The following is a 26,401-nucleotide window of genomic DNA, read 5'->3' on the forward strand; positions in this document are numbered from 1 at the left end:
ACCAGTCTCACGCCAGACATTAACACCATTGGTTCCGGCTCAGTGGTCTATTGGTTAAGTGCTCTGGCGCGAAACTGGTAGGTCCTGGGTTCAAATCTCGTAAGGTAAGGTCGTAAATGCGCACTGCTAAAGAGTCCCACAATAGGAGGAAGCTGCCGTTCAGTGCCACCAGGTTTTCCTTGATGGTCTAGCTTCAATTGACTCATGCTTTCAACTATAATTGGATTTAACAAAACATATTCTTCATGACAGTTTGTTTTATATAAAGATTAAAGAAGAATAATGCTGTAAATCAAGGGTATTTATTTAGATTTAACGACAGGTTGAAATATCATGAACAAATTAGTATATGTTTGTTTTATTTCCTTAATCATGTCCATCATTTCTGGTTATTTCATACCTGAGAAGATCAAAAGCAATTACATAATTTGAATAGATTATTTATTTACACCGAAATGTAGTGAAATTACATGGTTTCAAGTTTCATTTCATATGAGTATTCTTCCAAACAAGTAATATGTAGTCTAAAATTGAAAAAGATATGTATAACATTCATATTTTCACGTTGATACATAAAGAATTTTGTAAAATGATCATCTTTGATTTAGATAGAAGATCAAAGGGATAAAATTGATTGGAAAAGTAAAAGTAAGACTTTTACACTGTTGAAAAGATGGTTTATTGGTTTTTTTTTAAAAATGATATCAAACTTGAATATCAACTCAAAAAGTTGGGGCCTCTAATCTTCATGACAGGCATTAGTTACTATGAAAACTTGGCTTTTTCAGTCTGAAGTAATTAATGCTTAGAGAAAGTTATCTAATACACTGAACGTGTAAAGTTGGTTAATAATTAACTTTATTCTATAGTTAGCATTAAATTTTACCTTTTTAATTATATTAATCTATTTTTTTCTTTCTAATCAGTTGTTCATGTATAGATTCTTATATGAATCGACAATGTAAACTATTGTCGATTAATGTTGCCAATACTCCAATAGAAATGCCTTTTACTAGTTTTTATATGAATACAACAATTCAACATACTGTACATATTGGTTTTCAATTTATCACTTCAGACAACAGTGGAAATGGTACACTGTTTACACTTAGAAATATGGTAAGTTACTAGGTATTGATTGATTATATTATCTTAAAAAATAGTCTTGTTGTTTAGTTATCTTAACTGTCTATTTTTTAATTACCTCTGTTAATAAATTCAAAAAAGGAACTAGGCTTTTTTTAAAAATTAAGTTCATAACAAGAGACTGAAGTTAAATTAACTAGAATAATGAATGAAAGAGCTTACAGTTTATTTTTGATATTCAATTTCGAATGGTTATATTTACTGTTTCATTGGATATATGATATTTATCAATTTAACCGATAGATCACTGAGCCGGCATCCAAAGGTGTTAATGTCTAACTTCAACCAATCCAAGAAATCTCCACAAAACCCCGTTCTGATAATGATCATATGCTCACTAGTGACTGGCTCCATGAGGTATTTCCTGGAGTTCAACCAGGTCTGTTGTGAGATATCAACTCACTGAAGACAATGGTAAATGGCTGCTCAATTTTGTGGATTGGTTGAAGTTAGACATTAACATCGTTGGATCACGGCTGGCTCAGTGGTCTATCGGTTAAGTGCTCTGGCGCGAAACTGGTAGGTTCAGGGTTCGAATCTCGCGAGGCAGGATCGTGGATGTGCACTGCTGAGGAGTCTCACAATAGGACGAAACGGCGGTCCAGTGCTTCCAGGTTTTCCGTGGTGGTCTAGCCTCAATTGACTCATGATCTCAACTATATAAAATTACTAAAACCTCCACAAATCCCCCTTCTGATATTTATCAATTTATTTTTTACGGGTTAACAACTGAATATATTGTCTAGATATATGAGCTTTAAAATTTCATAATGAATAATTATTAATCATTAAACTAATCATTTCAACTTGGATAGTTTTTAAAATTTCTAGTAATGAATTACAGTTAAAAATAAATAGTAACTTAGTTATTAATCTTTAGTTCATAGATGATAATAATTCAGTTTTATTTGTAGTGATCTAAAAGAAATTAAAGTGTAAATTCACTTGGCATTGTTTAGTTGAATCTTCCCATTGATGTTTAGGACTGAAACTGGTCAGTCTCTCACTGGCCATATGTGCATACTGTGCGTATTGCCTCGATATAACCTAAATTCACAAGCATGGTAAGCAAAGATGGATAGTGGCTAGCAGTGGAATCCAGGACGCGCGTTTTGTCCTATTTAGAACTCGTCAGCTGGATGTACCTGCATCTCAGAATTGTTCACTCCACTTAGCTACTGAGTCCTGATAGCCACTTGCTTGTGAAACAGGGTGAAGTTTGAATTCACTTTGTATTGTTTGTTTGAATCTTCCCATTGATGTTTAGAACTGCAATTGATTAGTCTCTTATTGGTCATATGTACATACTGTGCGTATTGCTTGAAATAAAAGTGTGTCTAGAAAATTCATAAAATTATTTTTGAATATCTTATTATTATTATTATTATAAGTTAATAGTTTTGATTACTGGATGTAATTTACTTCGTATGTTGATGAATATATAATATAAGTCAAGCAAAGATATAAGAAAATAATAAGAATGGTCCTAGCGTTTAAAGATGGCATCAGTGTCATCGTTTTGTAATTATTTTCACTTATATAATGTATGAATTTTTAAAGAATAAAAGTTTTATTCCATTTGATGCCTAATAAGAACAATTAGCTGACTTTAATTTATAAATGGAGTAGGTGAAAGACATAACTGAGACATGTAGTTAATGTACAGTGTACCAATTAGACATATTTACTTTTTGAATTCGCCCATTATCATAGTAAGATAAATATTGTTCAGTAGTAGATTGCTTCTTATATGTGTTCAACATTATAAGTCATATTATGCCTATGAAGTAATTATGACTTATTATCTATTATATTCAAAGAACATTTTTCACTACAAAGACTTATTGAATGAAAACAAAAGTCCACTGGTGAGCTGTTTCATTCAAATTGTTCACATTATTGATCATATATCTACGAATATTCGTCAATGTTTGTAAGGATAGTTAGACAGAATTTAGGCCTTGAATATATGGAAGACATTGTTTATAGAAACTATATTTGAATTAATTTCAGGATTGTATTTTCGAGAAAATTATTTATTGTAACATAATATGACGGAGAATAAATACAATTTTGTATAACTGAGGTATACTCTCGTAGAGATTTTAGTTAATAAAGACTTTTTATTATTGTTATAATAGTAACTGAGACATGTTTCATATACTAACTTTTCAGTTTCACATGAAAAATATTTCGTATACATTTCCCTGCGTTTTTGTTTAAAGTCAACCGAATAGGAATTCAGGCAGTAAACTACTGGTGATGTTAGATGATAGTCAACCCTATGTCATTTTGCTATTGATGTGCATGATCATCATTACATTGTGAAATCTTGTTTATTAATATGTAATTTAATAATTGAACACCTAGCCTCTAGACTACTGAGCCGGCACTCACTGGTGCTAATATCTAACTTCAACCAATCCACGAAATTGCGCCACAGTCCACCAGTGTCTTCAGTGAGTTACTATCTCACAAAAGACCTGGTTGAATTCCACTCGTCACTGCTTCACGCTAGAACTCCAGGAAATACCTCTTGAAGCCAATCACCAGTGAACATATGATGTCCCGCGCGCGAGAGCGATAGGTCCTCGGCTCAAACCCCTTTAGCGAGATCGTAGGTGCGCGCTGCTGAGGAGTTCCACAATAGGACGAGACGGCCTCTAAATTTTTCATGGTGGTCTAGCTTTAATTAACTTATGAATTTAATTCTTAAACTACTATAATATCCACAAAAAACCCATTTCTGATGAAAATGTAACTTGTCTCCTATAATTTCAGAAATATTGAAAATGTTTCATGTATCTAACTTTTTATATTTATTTTATTATAAAATTAAAAAAAAATACTTTCCAGAAACTAAGAAAAATATTATTTTAATGACAATGTTAAATTGTTTATTTTATGTGATTTTGTTTTACTTTACAATATGTCCAAATGTTTCATTAAAACAAATAGAATAAATAAATATAATAATTAATAATCGAATTAAATTAATATATCTTGCAGAGGTATCTCTAATTTGTTATTATTTATTAATGGATATATTGTTTTCTTATATTATCCAAGTAATTGATAGACGATATTTATGCTGTATTTGTTTCCTTTATAAAATTTGACATATGACAAAATGTTTTACAATAAAAGAAACCTTAAATATGATTGTTTATAAGATTAGTTGATACATTTGAATGTTTCTAAACAAAAAAAACTTATTCCAGTTTTATACAGTAAAATAGATCTGAAGAAAAAAAAAGTAAAATATGTAATCCGTTGAGATGATAGAGGAAATTTGTAGCTCAGATAGGTGATTTTGATGAAGTTTTGTTTTCTGTGCTGAATGATTTGTTCGTGGAGCTTTCATCGTCCTTCTGAACGACATCGTCAGCAAGAACTTCAGGTGGAAGTGAAGTGTTCGAATTTCTTCACATATGGCTCACAGCTTGCCCTGTAAACCTCGATGACAGGTATAAGCTCAACAGTAACCAATGAACATCGAGGTCTACAGAACAAGCTGTGAGCCATATATGGAGAAATTCGAACACTTCACTTCTACCTGAAGTTTGTGTTGATAACGTCTTTCAGAAGAACAATGAAAGCTCCACGATCAAATGATTCATCTCAGAGAACAAAACTCCATCAAAACACGTAATCTATATTTTATAAGTCTGTTAAGATGAATTTAGATCATTTATGGTTTCACATTAACAGAATAGGATTATTTTTCCTTGATAAACGATATCTTCTATAATAGTTCCATGAAGACTGAAGGTTAAATGTGTTACTGTTTTGCTTTCATCTAACTCTTTGAGTAAACACCGAATACTATTGTTTATGAAATAAAAACGTAAGAAAATAGGTGACTGGAACATTTGATAGTAAATTGAAAATTCATTTACTTGGTCAAAGTTATTATTCAGTTTTAAGATGACTTGTGACAAATTTAAAATAAGATTAGAATGAACCCAACCTGATGATTTGCTTCTAAAATATGTTACAAGCAACTCATACAAGCTACTAACGTGTGTAGATAATTTAATAGTTAGGGCATGGATATTTATGCAGTGAGTTTTAATACTTTTCTGATTTTGTATTGCAACACTGTATCAGTCTATATAGACTGATTAGTTTCTAATTGATCATTTAGCTGGTAATCATTTATAGATATGTATACTTACTTAATTCAGTGGAAAAGTCAAAGTGAATATTTATGGAGTTGTTACTTATGTGAAATGATGTTCTTTGATAAGGATTTCCTTATACAAATAGTCCATCATTAAAAATTGAGTTATGTAATGTATTAAAACTTTAAAAATATCTTCATTTGTTAAAAATAATATGTTTTGAATGTATTCTCTAGTGGCCCTGTGTATCCGGCTCCAATTTGAACGTATGAATGATATTGAAATATATATATATATATATATATATATATATATATATATATATATATATATATCGAAGCACTGTTTACGGTAGGATGGAATCAATAAAATCTTTAATGTTTAATGTATTGTTAATTCTTTTGTTGTTGTTTTACAGAATTCTACATTTTTTTTAAATGAACGACTAATCCAGATCAAAGCTTTCCTTGAATTTGGACGAATTAGTGTAAATTTCATTTATCTATCAAATTCAAGAACTCTTCGTTTTCCCTCAGGTGCTGTTGCACTAAATGACAATGCTTGGCATTATGTAGATATTTTTCTGAATACACAGGTAATATTTTAAGAAGTGGACTGTTTTTTTTACTATTTTTGTTCAAAAGGGATTAGATTCAAATAATAAAAATAATGCAGGGACCTGGTCCTCGGTAAAATTGAATGAATTCCATTTAACTAGTTACATAATCCTGTTATTTTATATGCTAGTTTATTTTTTATTCGGTATTCATTTTTTGATACGATCAAGTAATATCGACATGTTATAGTTGAAATCATGAGTCAGTTGAAGCTAGATCACCATGGAAAACCTGAAAGCACTGGATGGCTGTTCTGTCCTATTGTGGAACTCAGCAATGCGCATCCACGATCCCGCCTAGCGAGATTCAAACCTTGAGCCTATTGGTCCCGCGAATGAGCGCTTAACCTCTAGAAGCACTAAATCAGCATCCAATGGTGTTAACGTCTAACTTCAACCAATCCACGAAGTTGAGCAACCGTACACCAATGTCTTCAGTGAGTTGACATCTCAAAACAGACCTAGATGAACTCTACTGGTTACTGCTTCTCACTAGAACTCCAGGAAATACCTCATGGAGCCAGTCAATAGTGAGCATATGATCATTATCAGAAGGGGGATTTGTGGAGATTTTAGTAATTTTATATATTTAGATAATTTATATAGTTCGAATCTTGCGAGGCGGGATCGCGGATGCGCACTACTGAGGAGTCACACAATAGGTCGAAATAGCCGTCCAGTGGTTCCAGGTTTTTCACAGTGGTCTAGCTTCAATTGACTCATGAACTGAACTATAAAATTACCAAGTCCTCCACAAAAACCCCTTCTGATAATACTGGAATAATTTGGGCAGTGAAGATATATGAATTGTAGATTTAATTATTTTTTTCATAATGAAGTCAACAGTTGCTGAATAAACATTTCTAATCTGTCAGTTTTTGCATGCTACCATGAACATGCGGGACAACTAGTGTACATTGAACAAATCTTTTGTTCTTGATTGGTATTTTTCATCTATCATTCGCTGCAGATTTACGTTTTAAAAATGTAACTTAAGATTTAGACATCTATAAATGATCACTTTAACATCGATACATTCTAATCAAAACCACTGATAATGGTTAACTATTGTTCATGATCATTTATTTTGAAGACATAGACTTCTTTTGAGTTAATCTAAAAACTCAAATCGATAAAACGTATGGAGTGAAGTTTTAGGTGATTACTCGTAGAATTCCCAGCTAATATGTTAATCCACTGTTTCGACACATCAGATAAATATTGAGTCTGATAATCTAGATTGAAATTCACTGACCTTTCAGTGGCGTACAAAATCTGCGACTTTCAATCGCTTATATCTTAACTGACTTTAAATAATATTTATTCATATTCCTAATATTTTGTAAATAAACATGCAATTTTACTTAAGAAAAACTCACTTCTTTTAGTTAATGGTCCAGCTTTTAAAATTAATCTATTTGGTGTTTTTGTCAATGATTCTAGATTATAAGAAGTCATTACTCGTCCATATAATATGACTGCGTTCATTTATTGATTAGGATTTTATTCATTTGTGTCAATAGTTTTCAAATCTTGTATTATTAACCAATTTGAAATTCGCACCAGATAGATAATTCTATTCTGATGCCGAGTATTACATGAAAACAAGTTGAATTCCAAATGATTCTATTTTGTTTTTCTTATTTAATAAAGTGGAGAAAAGGAATATCTTGTATTACGTCATTACATATTTTTAATAATTTTCCCTATTTGACCAATTATTTATACAGGTGAATGGCGAATGGAATCTAGTCTTACTGATAGATCGTTGTAAATATTCTGAGTTAGGACCGTGTATGGTGAACGATACAATGATGTTATCAGTGAATACAATACAACTAGGAGGTTATATTCTTATAGGTGATGAATCTGGTCCATCCACAGAGAGATTTAGAGGATGTTTTGATAGCGTTATGGTGAATAGAGAGGTAAATCCTTTGATGTGAATTTTTAGTTAAATTGTCAGACTGTAATAAATTCGTCCGGCTTTATTACATCCATCTATAAAGTTTTCATCCAGATTTATTTCTGGTTAATGTATTTGATTTTATGAATATTATCTTTTGGACTCTGTTGTCAAGGAATTGCCTTCTACCTCAGTTGTAAACAAGATTAAATTAAATTGGCTTGAATTACCATCATTTATATCTTTTGCAACGAAAAACTAGCTTGGAAAATACAGTTTCATTACTTCCCCTAATTCTATTACTGATCCACAGATGGCACTTTAAACTTATGGGAGTCTAATATAATTGTATAAATTTATATGATGCTAAGGTGGCAACCACCGAAAGTCCCAGAGAGTTTGTAAAAAGTCTCTGTAAATATATACATACGTTCTAACAAACTTTGGCGTTCACTGAACACTTTATTTACTCATGAAGGTCAGCTGAATTTATTTTCATTTGAGTTAACTTAAGCCCAGAAACGTTCGATGTAGAAATCCTTAATATTGGTAAATGCTTAATAGATGTGAAAGAAATTTACGTAGGATAATGTAAAATATTCAGCTTGTCAATGATATCCTCGTTAAGTTAATGATCATAAATCAATTCTGAAATTTAACTGAATTAAAATGTAGCCTATTTTATCCTTTCAGTTGATTGATTTCTACCCGGTACTCTTATCGCAAGGTTCTCGGCGTGGTTGTCCAGACTCCCAGAAAGGTTGTGTAAGAGGTAATGTAAAATTATGTGGAACGTATGGAAAATGTCGAAATGCAATAAGTTCTACCGATATACTGACTTGTCAATGTGAATTAGGTTATCGACCTAATATAACAGGTGCACCGAAACCACATAGATGGCCATGTGAAACTGGTAAGTAAAGCTTTCAGAAAAACACGTTTATGAGTTTGATTAAAAAAAAATTAACTAAATCTTCAATATACGCCATGTTTATGTCCTCATAATTTTACTAAAGTTACTTAAAAAGGATTAAATGGATATACATAATCTGATAATTGAATGAACAGTTGAACTGTTTTATCACTCTATATATTTCTTATTACAGCTATGACAGCTGATAACTATAATTACCCAAACTGCAAAATACAAAAGTATGAAGGACCGATTAATGAAACAGTGATCTTATTTATAATCAGAATTGTGTATAGTTTATTTACTAGAGTGTTCTGTGTAAATCTTTGTCAAATTCGTAATTGTGACAACTAGTTTCTTAATTACTTTATACTTATCATGGATTAAAAATTAAGTGCACATAGTCATGTAATCTAAAAGCTAAACACAATGAAGTATGACGTCCAGTTATTCATACTAACCTGATTTATACTTATTTAACATATTGGTTTGCTTGAAAAGAAACTGATTTATTTTACACTTTCTTTGAAAATATCTCAAAACTTAGATAAATAAGAATTATTTGTCACATTGACAGAGATAAGAATGAAAGTGTCAAATAGTAAGTTGTATCGGGTACTATTCTTAAATAACAACCTCAATAGTTGTAAAATCTATTAAATGGACAACTGATAGGGATTTTTAGTAACTTTATTAGATATGTTCAAAAGACTTAACATACACCTAGGATATGCACATATTTATACATTAATAAAATAAATAATACATCAGTTCTTGGACGATGGACAAATTACGATTAACAAATGGTACGACGGATAATATTTTCGAAATATTCAATGCCTGTACATAAAATTCTCACGGGTTGATAGCGACTTCTTTAAATACAACAATACGTGGTGCTCGTTTTAACTTAAAGGAGATCATAACTTTCAGCGAAACTGCAAATATTTTCCTTGCTAAAGAGTACCGAGAAATATACTTCTAGGGTGTCAACTGCCGATTGCTTGTTATTACATAACATTGAAGCATATTTCACTCAATGTCATACTCCTTTAGAATAATGGTCTCGCTGTAAGTTGTTTTACAAAATTAAGAGTAAATAATATGGAAACATGAAGTTTCTCTCTATTCTGAAGATAATCGGTGCGAGTGCTTTGATTATATACATTTGTTCCACAAAACATGTGCACTTTTTGTATTTTATGATTTCTGCTTTTCAGTTTCTGATGGCTGGTCAACAACTAATACAGTTTACAATGCATTATTCACTGATAAAGTTCCGAATCGTTTACGATTGAGCGTAAGAACGAGAACTCAAACATTTATGGTTTTTGCAGTTGGTGCGTGGAAACTTTCTATAAGTGTGAGTCAGGGATATTTTGATACAAATACTAGATTTGTTTGGAAATGAGTATTTTTCAAGTCATTATATATATACATAAACATTTTTTAGAATTGAATGCTAGTCATGTACTTCTTTAATTGTTTATCACCATTACATAATACACATTCTGGAATTTAGAATGAAAAGCGTAGTTTCTGTGAAGTTTTTCAACTCAAGTAATCCAAATACCTAGTGTGGTTTTACTGTATATGTGACTATCTGTTGATGCCCTTACATAGTATACTGATTACATCTACAAAGTTTAGTTTATCCTGAAAAATATATATTACACTTTGGGCTACTTAACGTCAAATAAGTAGTTTATTCAAATCTTAATAAATATTCTGTGGTGGTTTTTTGTCATTGAAGATGAAAAGAAATACCCTTACTAGATTCCTGGTCCTTGAAATTGAGTTATGTGGAAACGGTAACGTAGAAATGTTAATAAAAGTGATATTATCCAAAATTTTGTTTATGATTGTTTTATCGATAGAATTCATGTATTTTTGCCAATAACTTTTATGGTGTTTTCCTCCTCATTATTTTAATATAAAAACATAAACTCAGATATGCCATTTTGATTTACAAAGCTAAAATAATGCCCGACAAATTGAAAAGCGAATTTTTTCAGGTTCATTAGTTGAATTGTACACAAGTGGAGATTTGAATCGAAAGATTTTTTGTGTGACTAATTGAACGGATCAAAGATAGAACATCACTGAAGACCTGGGAGCACTAGACAGCCGTTTCATTCTAGTATAAGACTCCTCAGCAGTGTGCATCCATGACCACACATGAGGGATCCAAACCAAGGACCTGCGGCTTCTCACAAACGCTTAAGCTTCAGACAACTAAACCGAAATCCAACGGTGCTATTGTCTAACCTTATCCAATACGTGATATTGTGCGACCACCTTGCATTGTCTTTTGTGGGTAACTGCTTCATGCCCGACACGGCTAAAGTTACGGCCTCTCACTAGAACTCCAAGAATTACCTCTTGAAGGGGGTCACTAGGGAGCACATGATAATTATCACTATAGGGTTGTAGAGGTTATGAGTTCATGAGAGACAGAATGTCCTGTGTTTGAGTCACGCTTGCAGGATCGTGGATGCGCGCTGTTGGGGAGTCTTATACTAGGACGAAAAGGCTGTCCAGTGCTCTCAGATTTTTAATAATAGTCTAATGTTGACTGGTTAATGATCTCAACAAAATCTCATTAATCTCTATAACACTGTGCTGACAATGAAGAATAATTTTAGTGGTACACTATTACAGCAGAAAAAAATGTTTCTCAGTATTTTCGTACAGATATTTTAAAAGTAGTAGTAGTATCGTACATTCTGTGACTTGATAAACACAAATAATTGAGGATGGTAATGTTTTAGCTAGGCTAATGATATACAATATGAAATTCAGGAAGTGAGCTTTAATTACAAGGTGGTAAATGAACGATTGTTTCGTGATTTATATCATTGAGGAAATCGGATGAACTTGAAACCAGTTATGAGAATTTTATTGAGATCACGAATTGATCTAACACGACTTTTCACCCTAGCATGTGGCCAGTGATCCGGGATCAAGTGATGTGAATGTCTAATTTCAGTCAGCTCACGATACTGCGGAACAGTCATCCATTACATGAGGTGAATAATTGTTTTATATGTATATTGGCTACGAAGAAAATGATTTTAGGTTGGCTACCAATCAGTCTTAGAATAATGATTAAATGTTCATTTCGTACAGATTAAAACATCTACATTGGGCAAAACAACTTATTATTCTTAAAACAAACTATTTGAAGAAATACAAGTTTCCTTTTTAAGCATTCTTTGGTATAAACTGTAATTAGTTACAGACTGTTTAGAAGCCGTGGGGTATTCAACTCCCAGTTCTCCCTAATTTAGGATTCGCTGGAATACGTCCTCATCTTCTTGTATGATGTCAGATTAAAAGCTTTCAAATATCATCGGTATCATGGTATAATTCAGACTCTGAGACACTACGTGATAGTTGATAGTTCTGTAACTCAGTTAGCTCCTGATATGTGTCATGAATAAGTGACTTTCTTACTTCTATCCCTGATGAATCCCAAAGTTATGGAAGTTAACAAGGATTATGGATATTTCATGTTGGGACAAAGTGCTTATAAAAGATAAATTCTTGTTCAGTGATATGATTTTGAGTGATTTATTCGATTCAATAAATTTTTTTATTGAACACTGATGAAAAATTTGTGAATTCAGTCTAACGTAGGGTCATAAATACTAAACGTTAAGAATTAACTTATAAGGACTGGATAATCGCCTAGTACTCCTCGACTTCCATTACTTTATTAGAACTTTCTCATCAGTATCCTAACTATTTCCTACTAGTGTACTTATTGCTTTTCACTGAAAGTACAATGACTTTCTTTTTGAAAAGTGCATTCAACGCCTGATGTATTCACATTACATGTTCCATACATGGCTAATTATATCTTTATTTTTAATCTATCAGTAATAAAGAACATACATTATTTAGTATATAAAATACATGGTAGTTCATCCAGTAGTTAGTTATCATAATCTTATATAAAAGTAAACAAATCAACATCAATAAACAATAAAAAAAGAAAAGAAGAAAGAAAAAACATGAAAAAAGAAATTGTAGTATCGGTTTATATGTTAAGCCCATATACTTTATTCTAGCTTCTGGCCAAGCTAATTCACCTATACATTATGAGTCATATTTTGATCTTGTTGATTATTTGCTTATTAACCTTGACTATATTTTTATATGAGCGTATATGTGTGCACACTTTGTATCTTATTCATCATATATCTGTCATTCATTTTTGTCTGATTATAAATATTGAGTAATGCTTGCTCATAGCGAGTTGGCTTCCCCGCCATCTACAATACGCATTGTTAACGCTTCGCTCTCGAGTTGGCTTACCAGCCATCTCCAATGCATGTCGTTTATGTTTCGCTCGCTAACATTTGCTCATGTACTTACAACCTTCTGGTCTGCATCATTCATCAAAAAAAATGTAGTTGCCGCTTCCCTTTACCTTCTGATATTATGCGCCGTTAAGACTTTTACCATAACGGTTATCAGGGTGAACTATTAAGGAAACACAGGCTACTACACATAATTGGATGCCTCGCCGTACGAACACGTCGCAACATAATTGGATGCCTCGCCGAGCGTACACAGATTTGGTAATCCCGACTAGCGAACACGCAACAAAATATGAAACACAAAAATGACAAATAGAATTAAATAAATTCAAATAATTAATATTCGCATAATTATGTAAATTTTCTTTTTAAAAAAAAGAAAAACAATAGTCAACATACAAAATGATTCAATTATTGATAGGAAAACAAAAACAAACAAACAAAATAAACAAACCCAACTTTACAGTTAACCATATAGGTAAACAAAAATATTGTTTTTAATGATGTCGTTCAGAAAAGACAATGAAAGCTCCACGACTAAACCATCCAGTTCAAAGAATAAAACTTCATCAAAATATTATTCATAATAAATAATACAAAACTATAAACGACTATTATTAACTCATTTTAGTTGAAGGTCATAAATTGAATCATCTTTATAATTAAACTTTTATTTTTATATATAATATAGTTATTACCCTTTTATTGGATAAAATTATTTTTTTCGAATAATGAATATCCTCAAAATTTTTTAAAAAAAAAGTTAAATAAGAATAACAAAGAAAAAGATTCATTATTCATTAGTAAAGATAAACATTTTTGTTTGTTTAAATAAACAAAATTCACTTTTGAATTCAATATATATTAATTATTTAAGTATTCATTTGACTTATGAATAAACATTTATGCTTATATGAATCTAATATATTTTATTATCCATTTTATAATAGAAAACATGAGACTGTAGGATATCTGATAACTTTAAACATGTATATATATATATATACATAAAGGATATTTAAGTTTGAATGTTATTTTTTGAGGGATTAACTAAATAATTCTATCATTGTTAGTTTAATGCAGTTAGTGCCCTTGATAAATTTCGATTAGAACTATGTTCTGATAATCTTCGTCTTCTTGTTACATTACCGAAATTGTTATTTTAATTTGTCAAAAGAAGGTTTTTGTGGAGATTTTAGTAATTTTTTATATAGTTGAAATCATGAGTCAATTAAAGCTAGACAACCATGGAAAACCTGGAACCACTGAACGACCGTTTCGTCCTATTGTGGGACTACTCAGCAGTGCGCATCCACGATCACGCCTCACGAGATTCGAACCTAGGACTTATCGGTCTCGCGCGTGAGCACTTAACCTCTAGACCACTGAGCCAGCCGTGATCCAACAGTGTTAATTTCTCACTTCAAACAATCCATGAAATTGAGTAACCATTCATTTTAATTTGTGCTTGTATAGATCAATTTTGAAATTACTGAATTTGAAGACTTTGTTAGTGTTTCTGATTTCATGTAAAATTCAGTGAATACTAATACGTAATTAGGTAGCCGTTATCTTTTCGATAATCTCTGTTATTCTGGTCAAAGAATGCTAGAAAATGAAGTTTTAGAAAAAAATTTAATGTATTAGCTATTTATATATGACAAATCCTTTTGACTATGATCAGTTCTATGTATCAATATCAAGGTTGAACTTGATAGTTTCAGATAAATTGAGCATTGAGTAGAAAGGTAACAGCGAATATTTTTTTTATCACATATGTTTTCAGGGTCCTGGTAAACTGAAACTATCTTTAACTTTATAAGCAAAGATGGATAGTGGCTAGCAGTGGAATCCAGGACGCGCGTTTCGTCACATTAGGGACTCGTCAGCTTGATGTGCCGTATGCCAATAAGAGATCGACCAGTTGCAGTCCTGAGCGTCGATAGGAAGATTCAAACAAATAATACCAAGTGAATTTAAACTTCACCCCATTGCACAAGCAAGTAGCTATCAGGACTCAGTAGCTGAGTGGATTATGCAATAGCGTTTGAAGCGAACGGTACTGGGCTCGAGTCCTAGAGTGAACAACAACTTTGAGGTGCAGGTACATCCATCTGACGAGTTCCAAATATGACGAAACGTACATCCTGGATTCCACTCCTAGCCACTAACCATCTTTGCCACTAATGCTTGTTAATTAGGGTTACATCGAAGCAATACGCATAGTATGCACATATGATCAATAAGAGACTGATCAATTGCAGTCCTAATGTCAATGGGAAGATTCAAACAAACAATACCAAGACAATTTTATCTTTAACTTTGCTTTTAAACGTATAATCTTTTCTGTAATTGACATACTATAGTTTAAGAAGGTTTGATAATTCAGTCAAAAGATTTATAAAGGATACTTATGTAATCATTTATATCGAATAATTGTCACAAGAAAAATATACTACTTAGTAGACTGAGAAAGTTAATAATAATAATAATCAAGAATTAAAATATTTAGTTGGTCACAAAACACAATCACATTATTTTATTATCATATCTGACTTTATTGCTTCTGTAAATAAGATAAGGATCTAGAAGAATGAACAAAGAATTTTACAACCCTGCTTAATCTGCATTATTATCTCTCATAGTTTATAGATATAGAAGTCTAGATAATATGTACCTTTATAGATATGTTGTTGGCTGTGATGTTAAATATTTACTCATGAACATTCGTGTTTAAGCAATGAATAATAAATCCATGTGAAAACAATGAAATTTGTCAGAACAATCGGTAAATATTTGTAAAACAAAATTATACTCAAATAGTTTGGTTTAAGGTAGGAGTAAAGAAAACGTAAATATTCATTCAACTATCCATAATCTGTGTAATTCTAGCTTGACTTAAAGTCCTAACTTGTAGATGTATTTTTCTAGTGTTTCCTATGCTGTCATGTTACAGGTGTTCTGAATGGGTACTAATCATTGAATATATATAATGTTATATGAACTTTGTGCCTTATTTGTATCGTAAGCAGAGATGGATGATAACTCATAGTGGAATCCAGGACGCGCGTTCCGTCTTATTTGGGACTAGTCAGTTGGACGAACCTGAATCTCAGAAATTATGTTCAATCCAAGATGCGAACACAGTACTGTTCTCCAAGTGGACAACGCGATGGCGTTTGAAGCGAACAGTACTGAGTTAGAATTTCGGAGTGAACATCAACTTTGGGATTCAGGTCCATCCAGCTGACGAGTGCAAAACAAGACGAAACGCGCGTCTTGGATTCCAATGTCAGCCACTATCGATCTCAGCCTGTAATAATTGTGACGGGATGCAACATTGAGACAACCCCCACAGGACACATATGTCAATAAGAGACGGATTAGTTACAGTTTTAAACATCAATGAAAAGCTTTAAACAAGCAATACAAAGATGAACTAATTTGCATCGATTTAAAAATTAGTTGATAAGTTTCGGCGAAAATTTATAAATTCTATATAGGTTTAAAACTTTGTTCATATTTGTGGGTGAAATTTCGGAAATATACTCGATCATTAAAAAAACTTTCTAGATAATTTCTAAGTTTTTTACTGTTACATCAATCATAAATGTGATTATTTGATTGATACATTGTTTGGCTGAACAGACACGCTAATGGGTGTAACCCATTTTTTGATTTACTATGGGAACATACTTTCGTAAATTACAATATTTATTTGTGTTTCTTTATCCTTTTTACAAAGAAGTTTAAATCTTCAACTAATTAGTAATAATTCATGAAATAGAGTTTTCCTTGTTATCGGTTTAGTGAATTGATAATTAAGTCTTAGCGACCAATAATCTATTTGATTTAAAAACATACATCTTACTGAAGAAATTCGGAATATCGCCAGTGAATAACAGTAGTAAAAGCTTCGTAGAAGACTAGTAATTCATTTATATGTGTGGAATTTATGACAGGCGAAAAAAGATACAGGGTCAGTTGAATGCACAAGTAAAAGCTGCATATGTAATAAATAAATAACTAGTGTAGGGGGTTTTGTGAAGACTGCAGATTTTTCATAGTTCAATTCACGGACCGATCCTAGTTAGAAAATCACTGAGGATCTAAAAGTGTTGGACAAAGTTTTCATTCTAGTATACGACTCCTAAGCAGTCAGAATCCATAACCCCGCAATCGTGAGTCGAATCTAAGATTTTTGGTTTCATTCGCAAACACTCAACGTTTAGAGCGCTGAGATGGAACCAGTGATGCTAATATCTAATTTCAATCAACTCATGATGCAGCGCGACACCCACACACTGCTTGTAGTGGATACCATCTCACATGAGGCAAAACTGAATTCCACTGACCACGTCTTCTCATTGGAACTTTAGAAATCGTATCTAAAAAGTAGTCGATAGTGAAAAATCGTGATATATGGGTTTCAGTTATGTCTAATAAGAGACAGTTATCAACCTCAGTCGACGGGTACGAGTTTCTCAGTATTGTGAATTTACTAAAGTTTGATATGTATGTCTTTGTATAGCGGCTCAGTAGTCTAGAGTTTCAGAGTTCGCACGCGAAACCGAAGATCCTTAGTTCAATTCTGAAATGCAGTGTTACAGATGTTGACTGCTTGGGAGTTTCATATTAGAACGAAACGGTCATTCAGTGCCTTGATTTTGTGGTGGTTATTCAGTTTGCGATTCAAACTACGAAAATAAATAAATCTTAGAAAACCCTGAAAAGCTTAAAAATTGTTCCACGACAGCAGTGTACTCATCAAAACACAGCTGTAAGTTGTAGAATACTAAAGTCTTGAACAATGATTTCATTTTTGCTTATGAGAAGACATATAGTAGCTACCACAACTATCGTAACGCTGGTCATAATTTTGGGTCCAGAATGAACTCTGAAGGATAAAATTAACGAACGTATATACCATTTGACATTGTTTAATCTAAATGTTTCCTATCAAATGACCATTGATCACATTAAAAACAGCGTTAGAGTCGTTATTTTGTTAGTCTGCTTCCGAGGAAAGGAGTCCGTGAATAAACAACTATACAAACTGTTGAAAGTATATAATTATAATCGTTGTATGTTTAATAAAACAAAATTATTCGAAACGTGAATTTATCTTTTAGTAAATTCGCATTAAGCTCTACAATAATCAATTTAAATTTATGATTTTCAGGAATAGCCAAAATATCTTTCATTTTATGAATTTAGGATTATTAATACATAAACAGTCTGAAAGTGACTAGTATGTAATAAGAACTTGAATCAGTTGATACATCGGTAGGGATTATAAGATCATCAATAAAATAGTATACATATAAGTAGCTTAGAATGAGAAAAATAATGTAGTTGCGAACAAACCCAATCAAGGAATAAACTATGCATTATGTGATATATAGTAAAAAGAAACTGGATGCTAATTCAAGGAATTCATTTCCCTCTTTAGGGATTATCTAAAGAAATTATTTCTTGTCCAAATGAACATGAAAATTAAGTCGTCATTATCGTGTGTTTAAGAGTCTTATTCAGGTTTCTTCTATGTGAAGGAACGAAATCAACAAGATTTTCATGATATCCTGTTCATGTACTTCTCCTATTTGGGTTCTTTATTTGTGACCCATCTAATCTTTTCGTATGTAGTACATTAGAAAGTATATTTCTTTTCCGTTTTATCCTTTGCATGTGAGCTCAATATCTGGGTGAATTTCATTAAATAGCCTCAGATTTTCCGAATGAATTGTACATGCTTTATAAACAATGAACATATCAACCATATATATATTGACAGTAAAATGAAAACTTTCATTATACTGCTGACACACTCTATTTTCTTGTTTGAATTGGTAAATATTGACTGATATGGGTTTCAATAGCGAATCCTATTACTGTCTACTCAATTGTCGATACATTCGGTTGTTGAACATTAAATTCACATTCATGGTACTCTTTAGTAATAATTATTTTAGTAAATCTTTTTGAATCATAATACCTATTTTCGGATTTTTAATTTCTTTGATTATATAGTTAGATGTTTCAATGAATGTACTATTTATAAACAGTGGTGTCATAACTAAAGATAGCATAATATGTTTCATGATATTCGTGTCTTTGATGCTTTCTATGAATTGGTAGAATATGCTTTATATATAGTGTCATCTAGATATTTTGTTCTCGATTTGTGTGAGATCATTCATTCGAATTCTGATTGTTGTTTATATAGATTAAAAACTTTCTAATAATCGCATGTGATACTTATGTTATAAAGTTCTATTATACAGAGTAAAATGAATTTTGAAACAGTCACATTCTTCTATATAAGAACATTCGTCTAAATTAGAGCGAATATTTTCATAGTATTTGGGCTCCGAGTTGATGTAAGACATTAAATAGGAATAATATATCTGTAAAATCTCATTCTTTTATATGTCTCATTATTTGAATAAAGTAGCCTTTTCTCAATAGAATATCGAACTTTCTATAATGTCTACTGTTTTGCTGTTGAACAGTTAAAATTATGGAAATCTTTTTTAATTTTATTAAAGGTATTTAAATGTAAAGCATTATCCCTAGATCATTAGTAATCCTATCAAAACTGAGACCACAATGATACTTGAAGTTAATACTCATAATAAAGAAGCGTACATATTTAATATCATCCTTAAAGTTTATATGAAGAACCACAAGTATAACTAAATAGAAATACACAACTCAATTTATAGACTTGTTTAATAAGTATAGGTTTTATATAATCTTTAATACTTACTTACTTACGCCTGTTACTCCCAATGGAGCATAGGTCGCTGACCAGAATTCTCCAACCCCCACTGTCCTGGGCCTTCCTTTCTAGTTCTATCTAGTTTTTGTTCATTTTTCTCATGTCTGTCTCCATCTCTCGGCGTAATGTATTCTTTGGTCTTCCTCTTCTCCTTTGGCTTTCAGGATTTCAAGTGAGGGCTTGCCTTGTGACGCTGTTGGGTGATTTCCTCAATGTGATAATCTTTAATATTGACCATATATTACTTGGGACAGTATATCAATTTTTAAGTTAAGAATGGTGAGATTAAACTTGATTTTCAGTGAAATTTCGTATTCGGGTCTCTGATGAATAATATTCTATTATTTAACGATTAATAAACCCAATAATGAAGTTTGTATTTGCAAACAAATTAATAGTAACTACATGTTCTTACTAAAAAACGTTATAGGTATTCATAGTCTGAAATTGAATTTTTGAACTAAACACAAGTTCATTTTTGTATTGGTTGCTTGAATCTTTCCATTGATGTTTTGAACTGCAACTGATCTGTCCTTTATTGGTATATGTGTATCCTGTTCGGATTGCCTCGATATTGCATTCTTTCACAAGCATTATAAGCACAAGCTAGTGGCATCTGAAGCGAACAGTACTGGTTTCGAGTCCGAGAGTGAACGTCAACCCTGAGAGGTAGGCACATCCATCTGAAGAGCCCTAAATAGGATGGAACGCGCGTCTTTGATTTTAATGCTAGGCACCATCATCTCTGCTTATAAAAACAAGTTATTTTTGAAATAATGACTTTTTGACTAATCCTATTCATAGACATAAACTTTTCCATTTCCAACTGACATTTTGTAATAAAGCTATGAATCATGATTTCAGTTAATTATTGGATGATCAAATACTGGTATTCTTCCATAGATATCACTTGCTCATTACTGTATTCGACTTTGTTTCGTTTCATCTTTAATTTTGTATTCATTAGGTTGCTTTAATTTATGTATCACTAATCAAAATAATCTGCAAAATTAAACAACCTAGATATATTTAAATTTATATACTACTCGTTTTGTAGGTTATCATCTTTTTATATTGATTAACTAATAGACTCGTTTAGAGGGAGATTTTAGTACATCTAATCCTTTGGAATTTTTTGTACAATTCGAGCATGTATTTTTCTAGATAGATTATAGAAATATGATACACTATTTCTATATTTTATAACTTGTCCTGTTGAGCTATTTCAGGAAATCACTTGTATAAAATTTCGTTGTAAACTGATATGATACGACAAAGGTTTAACGATTCTATTCTTGTATGTGTATTTATTTCATTACGATATATCGTTATTACATGGTCATAACACTTGGAAAAAGGATGAACTGATGACTATCAGTTTTCATGATACATAATCATGTTTCACGATCAGTTCAGTGTAATAAAACATAGTTTATATCTGAATAATGTAATTTCTTATAATTAAGACTCATTATTGGCTTATAAAAATATTTTAAGTCCAATCAATTAAAAGGGTAAAGCTATATTAAGAAATATGCTTGAACAGTTGATTACTCTTCTTGGAATCCATCCAACTTGTAGATAGATTTCATAGGATATTACGCATCATTTGGTCGTATAAACAAAATTAAACTGAATAAAATGTGATAGATTCAGTAGTGACATATATGTAATTATTGTTATAGTACTTCAATCCGTTGATTATAAAATTTTATACTAAGATATTAATTTTATGACTATTTCATTCAATATCTTACACTGCAGTCATTCATACGGTATACTTACTTACTTACGCCCATAACCCCTCAACTCGCCAACTAACTCTGTCTTGTGCTCTCCTTCCATTTTTTTCCATATGTTGTTTATTCTTCTGATATCTAGCACTAAATCATGCAGAAATCTTTTCTTTGATCTGCCTCTTTTTCTTTTACTTACATGATTCCAAGTTAGGGCTTGCCTCGTGAAGTACTTTGATGATCTTCGCAATATATTTCCTATTCATATAATACGTATAATTCTTCTTTAAATCTTCAAAACTTAATTCATGCTCATTTATATTTTAAAATGTACATTTTTTGTATCTGTCACCATTCAAAAACATATCCAATGTACCGTTAAATAGCTATGTATATACATTAGACTAAAATAATAAAACATTTCTGTTATTTTATTTTCATTCCCTTTTTTCTGGAAAACTTTTTTTATTCTTCTAAACTACTTGAATTTGATGGGGAGTTTTTTCTTGTCTCGTCATTTGAAACATCAGTTTGTTAATTATATCATAAAATATTGATGATGATGATGATAATAATAATAATAATAGGATAGAAACATGATAATATCTGGAATAGAAATGAAGTAAGTGTCATGTCATATTATTTTCTGTTACTGTTAACATAGTTGAAGTATCAAATTTTTCTAAAAAAAATGTCAGTAAATGAATAACAATAACACGAAATGTAACACTTTTATTTGAATAGAACTAAAATATCCAAGTATGTTCCAGTTAGTTGTAGTTAAAATAAATGTAAGATACTATTTTTTTTTAAAAAGGAATTTATTTTTATATAGTAACCATGTCTATTAGTGGGAAATTTTTGGTTAATGTTTAAAATATTTTTTATTTTGTCATATTAGGTGACATGACTCCGAATCTATCACAATGGTAAAGATGTATACAATTTTTGTTTCTCCTTAAACTGTGAGGTTAAAAATGCTTTATACTTTTCTTTCTATGAACTAATTCTTTCTTCCTGTATCATATCGTTATACACAATCTTTCTTTTATATATTACTACCATTAAAGTAACTTCTTCTATGAATTTGGTGTTCATCTTGTTGTGTTAATGAGGTATGGCAACTTGGATTGATGCATGTATGTGTCTGATCCTACGTTGTGGCTGACTGACTTTCTGATATTGTCAAATAAAAATATATTTGTTAGCATTTTTAAAGCTTCTTTCTACTGTAATATTTTAATTTGTCAAATGAGTAAAGTAGTATTTTAAAATTTTACAAAATTTTTCCATTTCAAATCGTATTGAGTTTGTAAACATTTTAACAAAAAGCATATTATTTGATCAGTATCAATAACACGGTCATCTAAGATTAAATGTTTACAAATCGTTTACTATTCTAGCGAGATTATAATATATGGATGACCTTTGAGCGACACCAAAGTGACCTTGGAAGTGTCTACCTACTTACTAAGGCTAAATTAGGGTTATAAAGGAACTTGAAGAATAAAGATTATGATTCATAGTTGACGGTTATGGTTAAGAATTGGATTTACGGTTTTTCATCATGAACTGACATCAGCTAAAATGCTAAGACGCTATTTGGCCAAATGGGTGAGTGAATTTCACGCCAAAATTCATGACATATTTTAAATTTGATTGATTCGTCCGTAAATTATAGTCTCGCCACTATTCTTTGTATTGTATACATTGTGAATTATCAAATCAAATCATACAAATAATATGAAATTGCCCTACTGATTGATTCGTTGTATTCAATTCTCTTTTTAGAACATTTTTCACTAACATGCTTATGGGATGAAAGTATCAATATAATTCGATGAGAATTTATGAGTATTCCATTAAAAATATATGTAACAGTAGATCATGTTAATTCATTTTTTTAAAGGAATCGGGGTATTTTATGTATAATCTTCATGACATTGATTTATAAATACACATTAAAAGTACTGAATGTAATTCTATCAGTAAGTTGTTGATCGACAGAATTATAACTTGTTGAGGTATTAAATTAAAGTAAGAAAGCTTAATGACATAATATTTGCTCAGTATTAGTAAAGATGTTGATTTGTTATATCGGCTATTTCATATTGCAAATAGTTAGGTAGATTGAAATTAAAATGAGACTAAAAAAACATAGATTTATAATCTTCTTACAAATATTTAGAATTAAACATAAACTATTGATTTCAACAGTTGAGATCATGAGTCAATTGAAGCTAGATCACCATAAAAAATCTGAAAGCACCGGACGGTCGTTTCGTCCTATTGTGGGACTCCTCAGAAGTGAGAATCCACGATCCTGTCCCGCGAGATTCGAACCCAGGACCTATCGGTCTCACGCGCGAACGCTTTCAGGTTTTCCATGGTGGTCTAGCTTCAATTGATTCCTGATCTCAACTATTACAATTACTATAATATCCACAAAACCCCTACTGATGATAAACTATTGAGTTAATGGTATAATTGATATATTCTTGATATGTCATAAGCTGTTTGTAACAATCATTTCTGGGAAACTTTTACTTAAAAGTATAAATTGAGTTTAGTAATGTAGTTTTCGTTTCTACTATGACTGTCTATTGATTAATTTGCAAGCACAATCGTTAGTACGAGCTACTGAATATTTTTCATATTTAAATTTGTTTGAAATATTTCTATTATATTACGGCTTTCATGTTTTACTCTGGGCGTCCAGTTTGTCAGTTAAACAGTTACGTTATGTGTGAATATGTCAATGAGGAAGAATGAAAAACTGGTTTGTAACAAAACTAGATAGGTTTATGTTTTATTGATGAATCTTTATTTTCTTAAGTAAACTGATGGTGAATTTAAGAAAAAAATTTAGTATCATGAAAGAGAAACTAATTGGTTGTACAGTTAACCATGCACCTTATAGTAACAATTCATGATTTATAAAGATAATATTCCACTAAGAAATGGTTTAAATAATCATAAACAGTAAAACGGTAATATATAAGAAATTTCGTCTTAATTAGAGCGAATAGTTTCACAGAATTCGGGCGCCGAGTTGATGTAAGACATTAAATAGGAATAATATATTTGTAAGGTCTCAGTTGAATGAATTTGAAGTAAATCCAATGTTTTGCCTGGCAATCTGGTCCAAGTGTTTTCAAGCAAGCTTGGACCGGATTGCCAGGAGAAACATTGGATTTACTTCAAATTCATTCGCTGAGATTTTACTAATATATTATTCCTATTTAAGTAAAACAGTATCTTTATTCATACTGATACAGTTTAAGAAATTTCACTCCAATCTATTTACATTCCTAATAATCATAAATAGAATGATAGAGTCATGTCACTATATATTGAAGAAGATTATTCGTTAAAAATAACCACAAAACTGATATAATTATGACATATTTGAGCATGAATTATTTAATCACGCTTCTTACGGAAATATTTTTGTTTATTATCTAAAATGATCAGGTTACAAATGGAATACCTGAACTACGTTTCGATAATATTGTAATTACGTTAAGTTCAGTGAACATTTCGGATGGAAATTGGCATGTCTTCGAAGTTACATTCACATCAAGGTGAGTAAAGTAATTTTGTTGAGAAAACTTTCAACGACAAAACACTGAATTTTTTTCTATGATCCCTTTCTTAAATATGATGTAATAGTACTGTATGACAGGCTAGAATATAAATTTTATTTGATAAGTAAAAACGTATTTCAGTCGGTATGTTCATTTGATATCAGTCTTATCAGTTTAGAAATCCTTATAGAGTTTTCAAAAGCGAAGAATATGTAAACGGTCAATTCTTTTCAATAACTCAATCATCAGACTCTACAGTTTTAAGTCCATAATTTTAGTGTGTTATTTTTGTAAAGGCTGAAATAAGCCTCAATAGTAAATTAAACAATTTTGTATTCAGTATGAGACCATGGAAATAGTCGAACGTAATTAAATAATGAACTTACCAATGGTCCTGGGTTTGAGTCATGCCTGTGAGATCGTGGATGCTCACTGCTGAGAAGTCCTGTACAAGGGAGAAACGGCCGTCTTCTGTATCCAGGTTTTCAAAGGTAGTCTAACATTGATCGGTTCATGATTACATTAAAGTTTAGGTGTCTTGTCATGCAGTTATGGAGCAAGGTTTAACATACCTCTTTTCGGTACGTAAGTTGGGTAATCTGGAATTAATTCAGATGACTTCAGCTATGTAGAAGAATTGCAATCTAGCTTCTTTGGATATATTGCCTTGAACTTGATACAAAACAGAGAAGGCTTCATTTATTTGCTATAATGCTCACTGTCTATCAACGGAGAAACGGTGGTGCTGTTAATATACTTGGTGATTTCCTTTCCAAACTATGGTGGTACATGTTTGCAAACACTCTCAGCGTTTGACCAATGTAACGAACTTCACAGGAAGCCTCTATGGACTCATAACTATAGAGCCTGATAACAAAGTTATTTAAGAAAATTATTCGCTTAAAGATTCTTTGTTGTTTTTTTTTGAGAAACACATGTTACTGAAAGTTGAGCTAATAAAGTTTCAGAAAGTGGTCGGCATTTCAAAAAAGTTATTTATGTAATGTATTTAAAGTTTATCTCTAAACTAGGAATATTTCAATTCAAATAACTAGTCACATTCATCAAGAATATTTCCGAATAAACGGAGCTTTAGTAATAAAGACACAGAATCGATATAAAGCTTTTTGATTGACTGTTGAAGTTTAAAGCGATTAATCCTTTTGATAGTGTAATAAGAAGATAAAGATTATCAGAACTATGTGATATATTAGTGCAGTACATTTCGAACAATTTGATCATACTTGTTAAGAATATTTATATATAA

At 31.3% G+C, this 26,401-nt stretch overlaps 1 protein-coding gene across 1 annotated transcript in view; it reads left to right on the forward strand.

Moving 5' to 3' along the window:
* Nucleotides 1-25,135, forward strand: part of Smp_193350 (hypothetical protein) — a gene marked incomplete at both ends in the record, with an annotated part of 26,919 nt that extends 1,784 nt beyond the window's left edge. Inside the window, 6 exons of the mRNA XM_018789008.1 lie at nucleotides 927-1,119; nucleotides 5,689-5,865; nucleotides 7,617-7,814; nucleotides 8,486-8,705; nucleotides 9,926-10,068; nucleotides 25,022-25,135. Coding sequence (XP_018647432.1) covers nucleotides 927-1,119; nucleotides 5,689-5,865; nucleotides 7,617-7,814; nucleotides 8,486-8,705; nucleotides 9,926-10,068; nucleotides 25,022-25,135 — 1,045 coding nt within the window. The remainder of the gene's footprint in view (nucleotides 1-926; nucleotides 1,120-5,688; nucleotides 5,866-7,616; nucleotides 7,815-8,485; nucleotides 8,706-9,925; nucleotides 10,069-25,021) is intronic.
* Nucleotides 25,136-26,401: the final 1,266 nt, after the last annotated feature.

The sequence above is a fragment of the Schistosoma mansoni genome (assembly GCF_000237925.1).
Source record: "Schistosoma mansoni, WGS project CABG00000000 data, supercontig 0342, strain Puerto Rico, whole genome shotgun sequence".
NCBI lineage: Eukaryota > Metazoa > Platyhelminthes > Trematoda > Strigeidida > Schistosomatidae > Schistosoma > Schistosoma mansoni.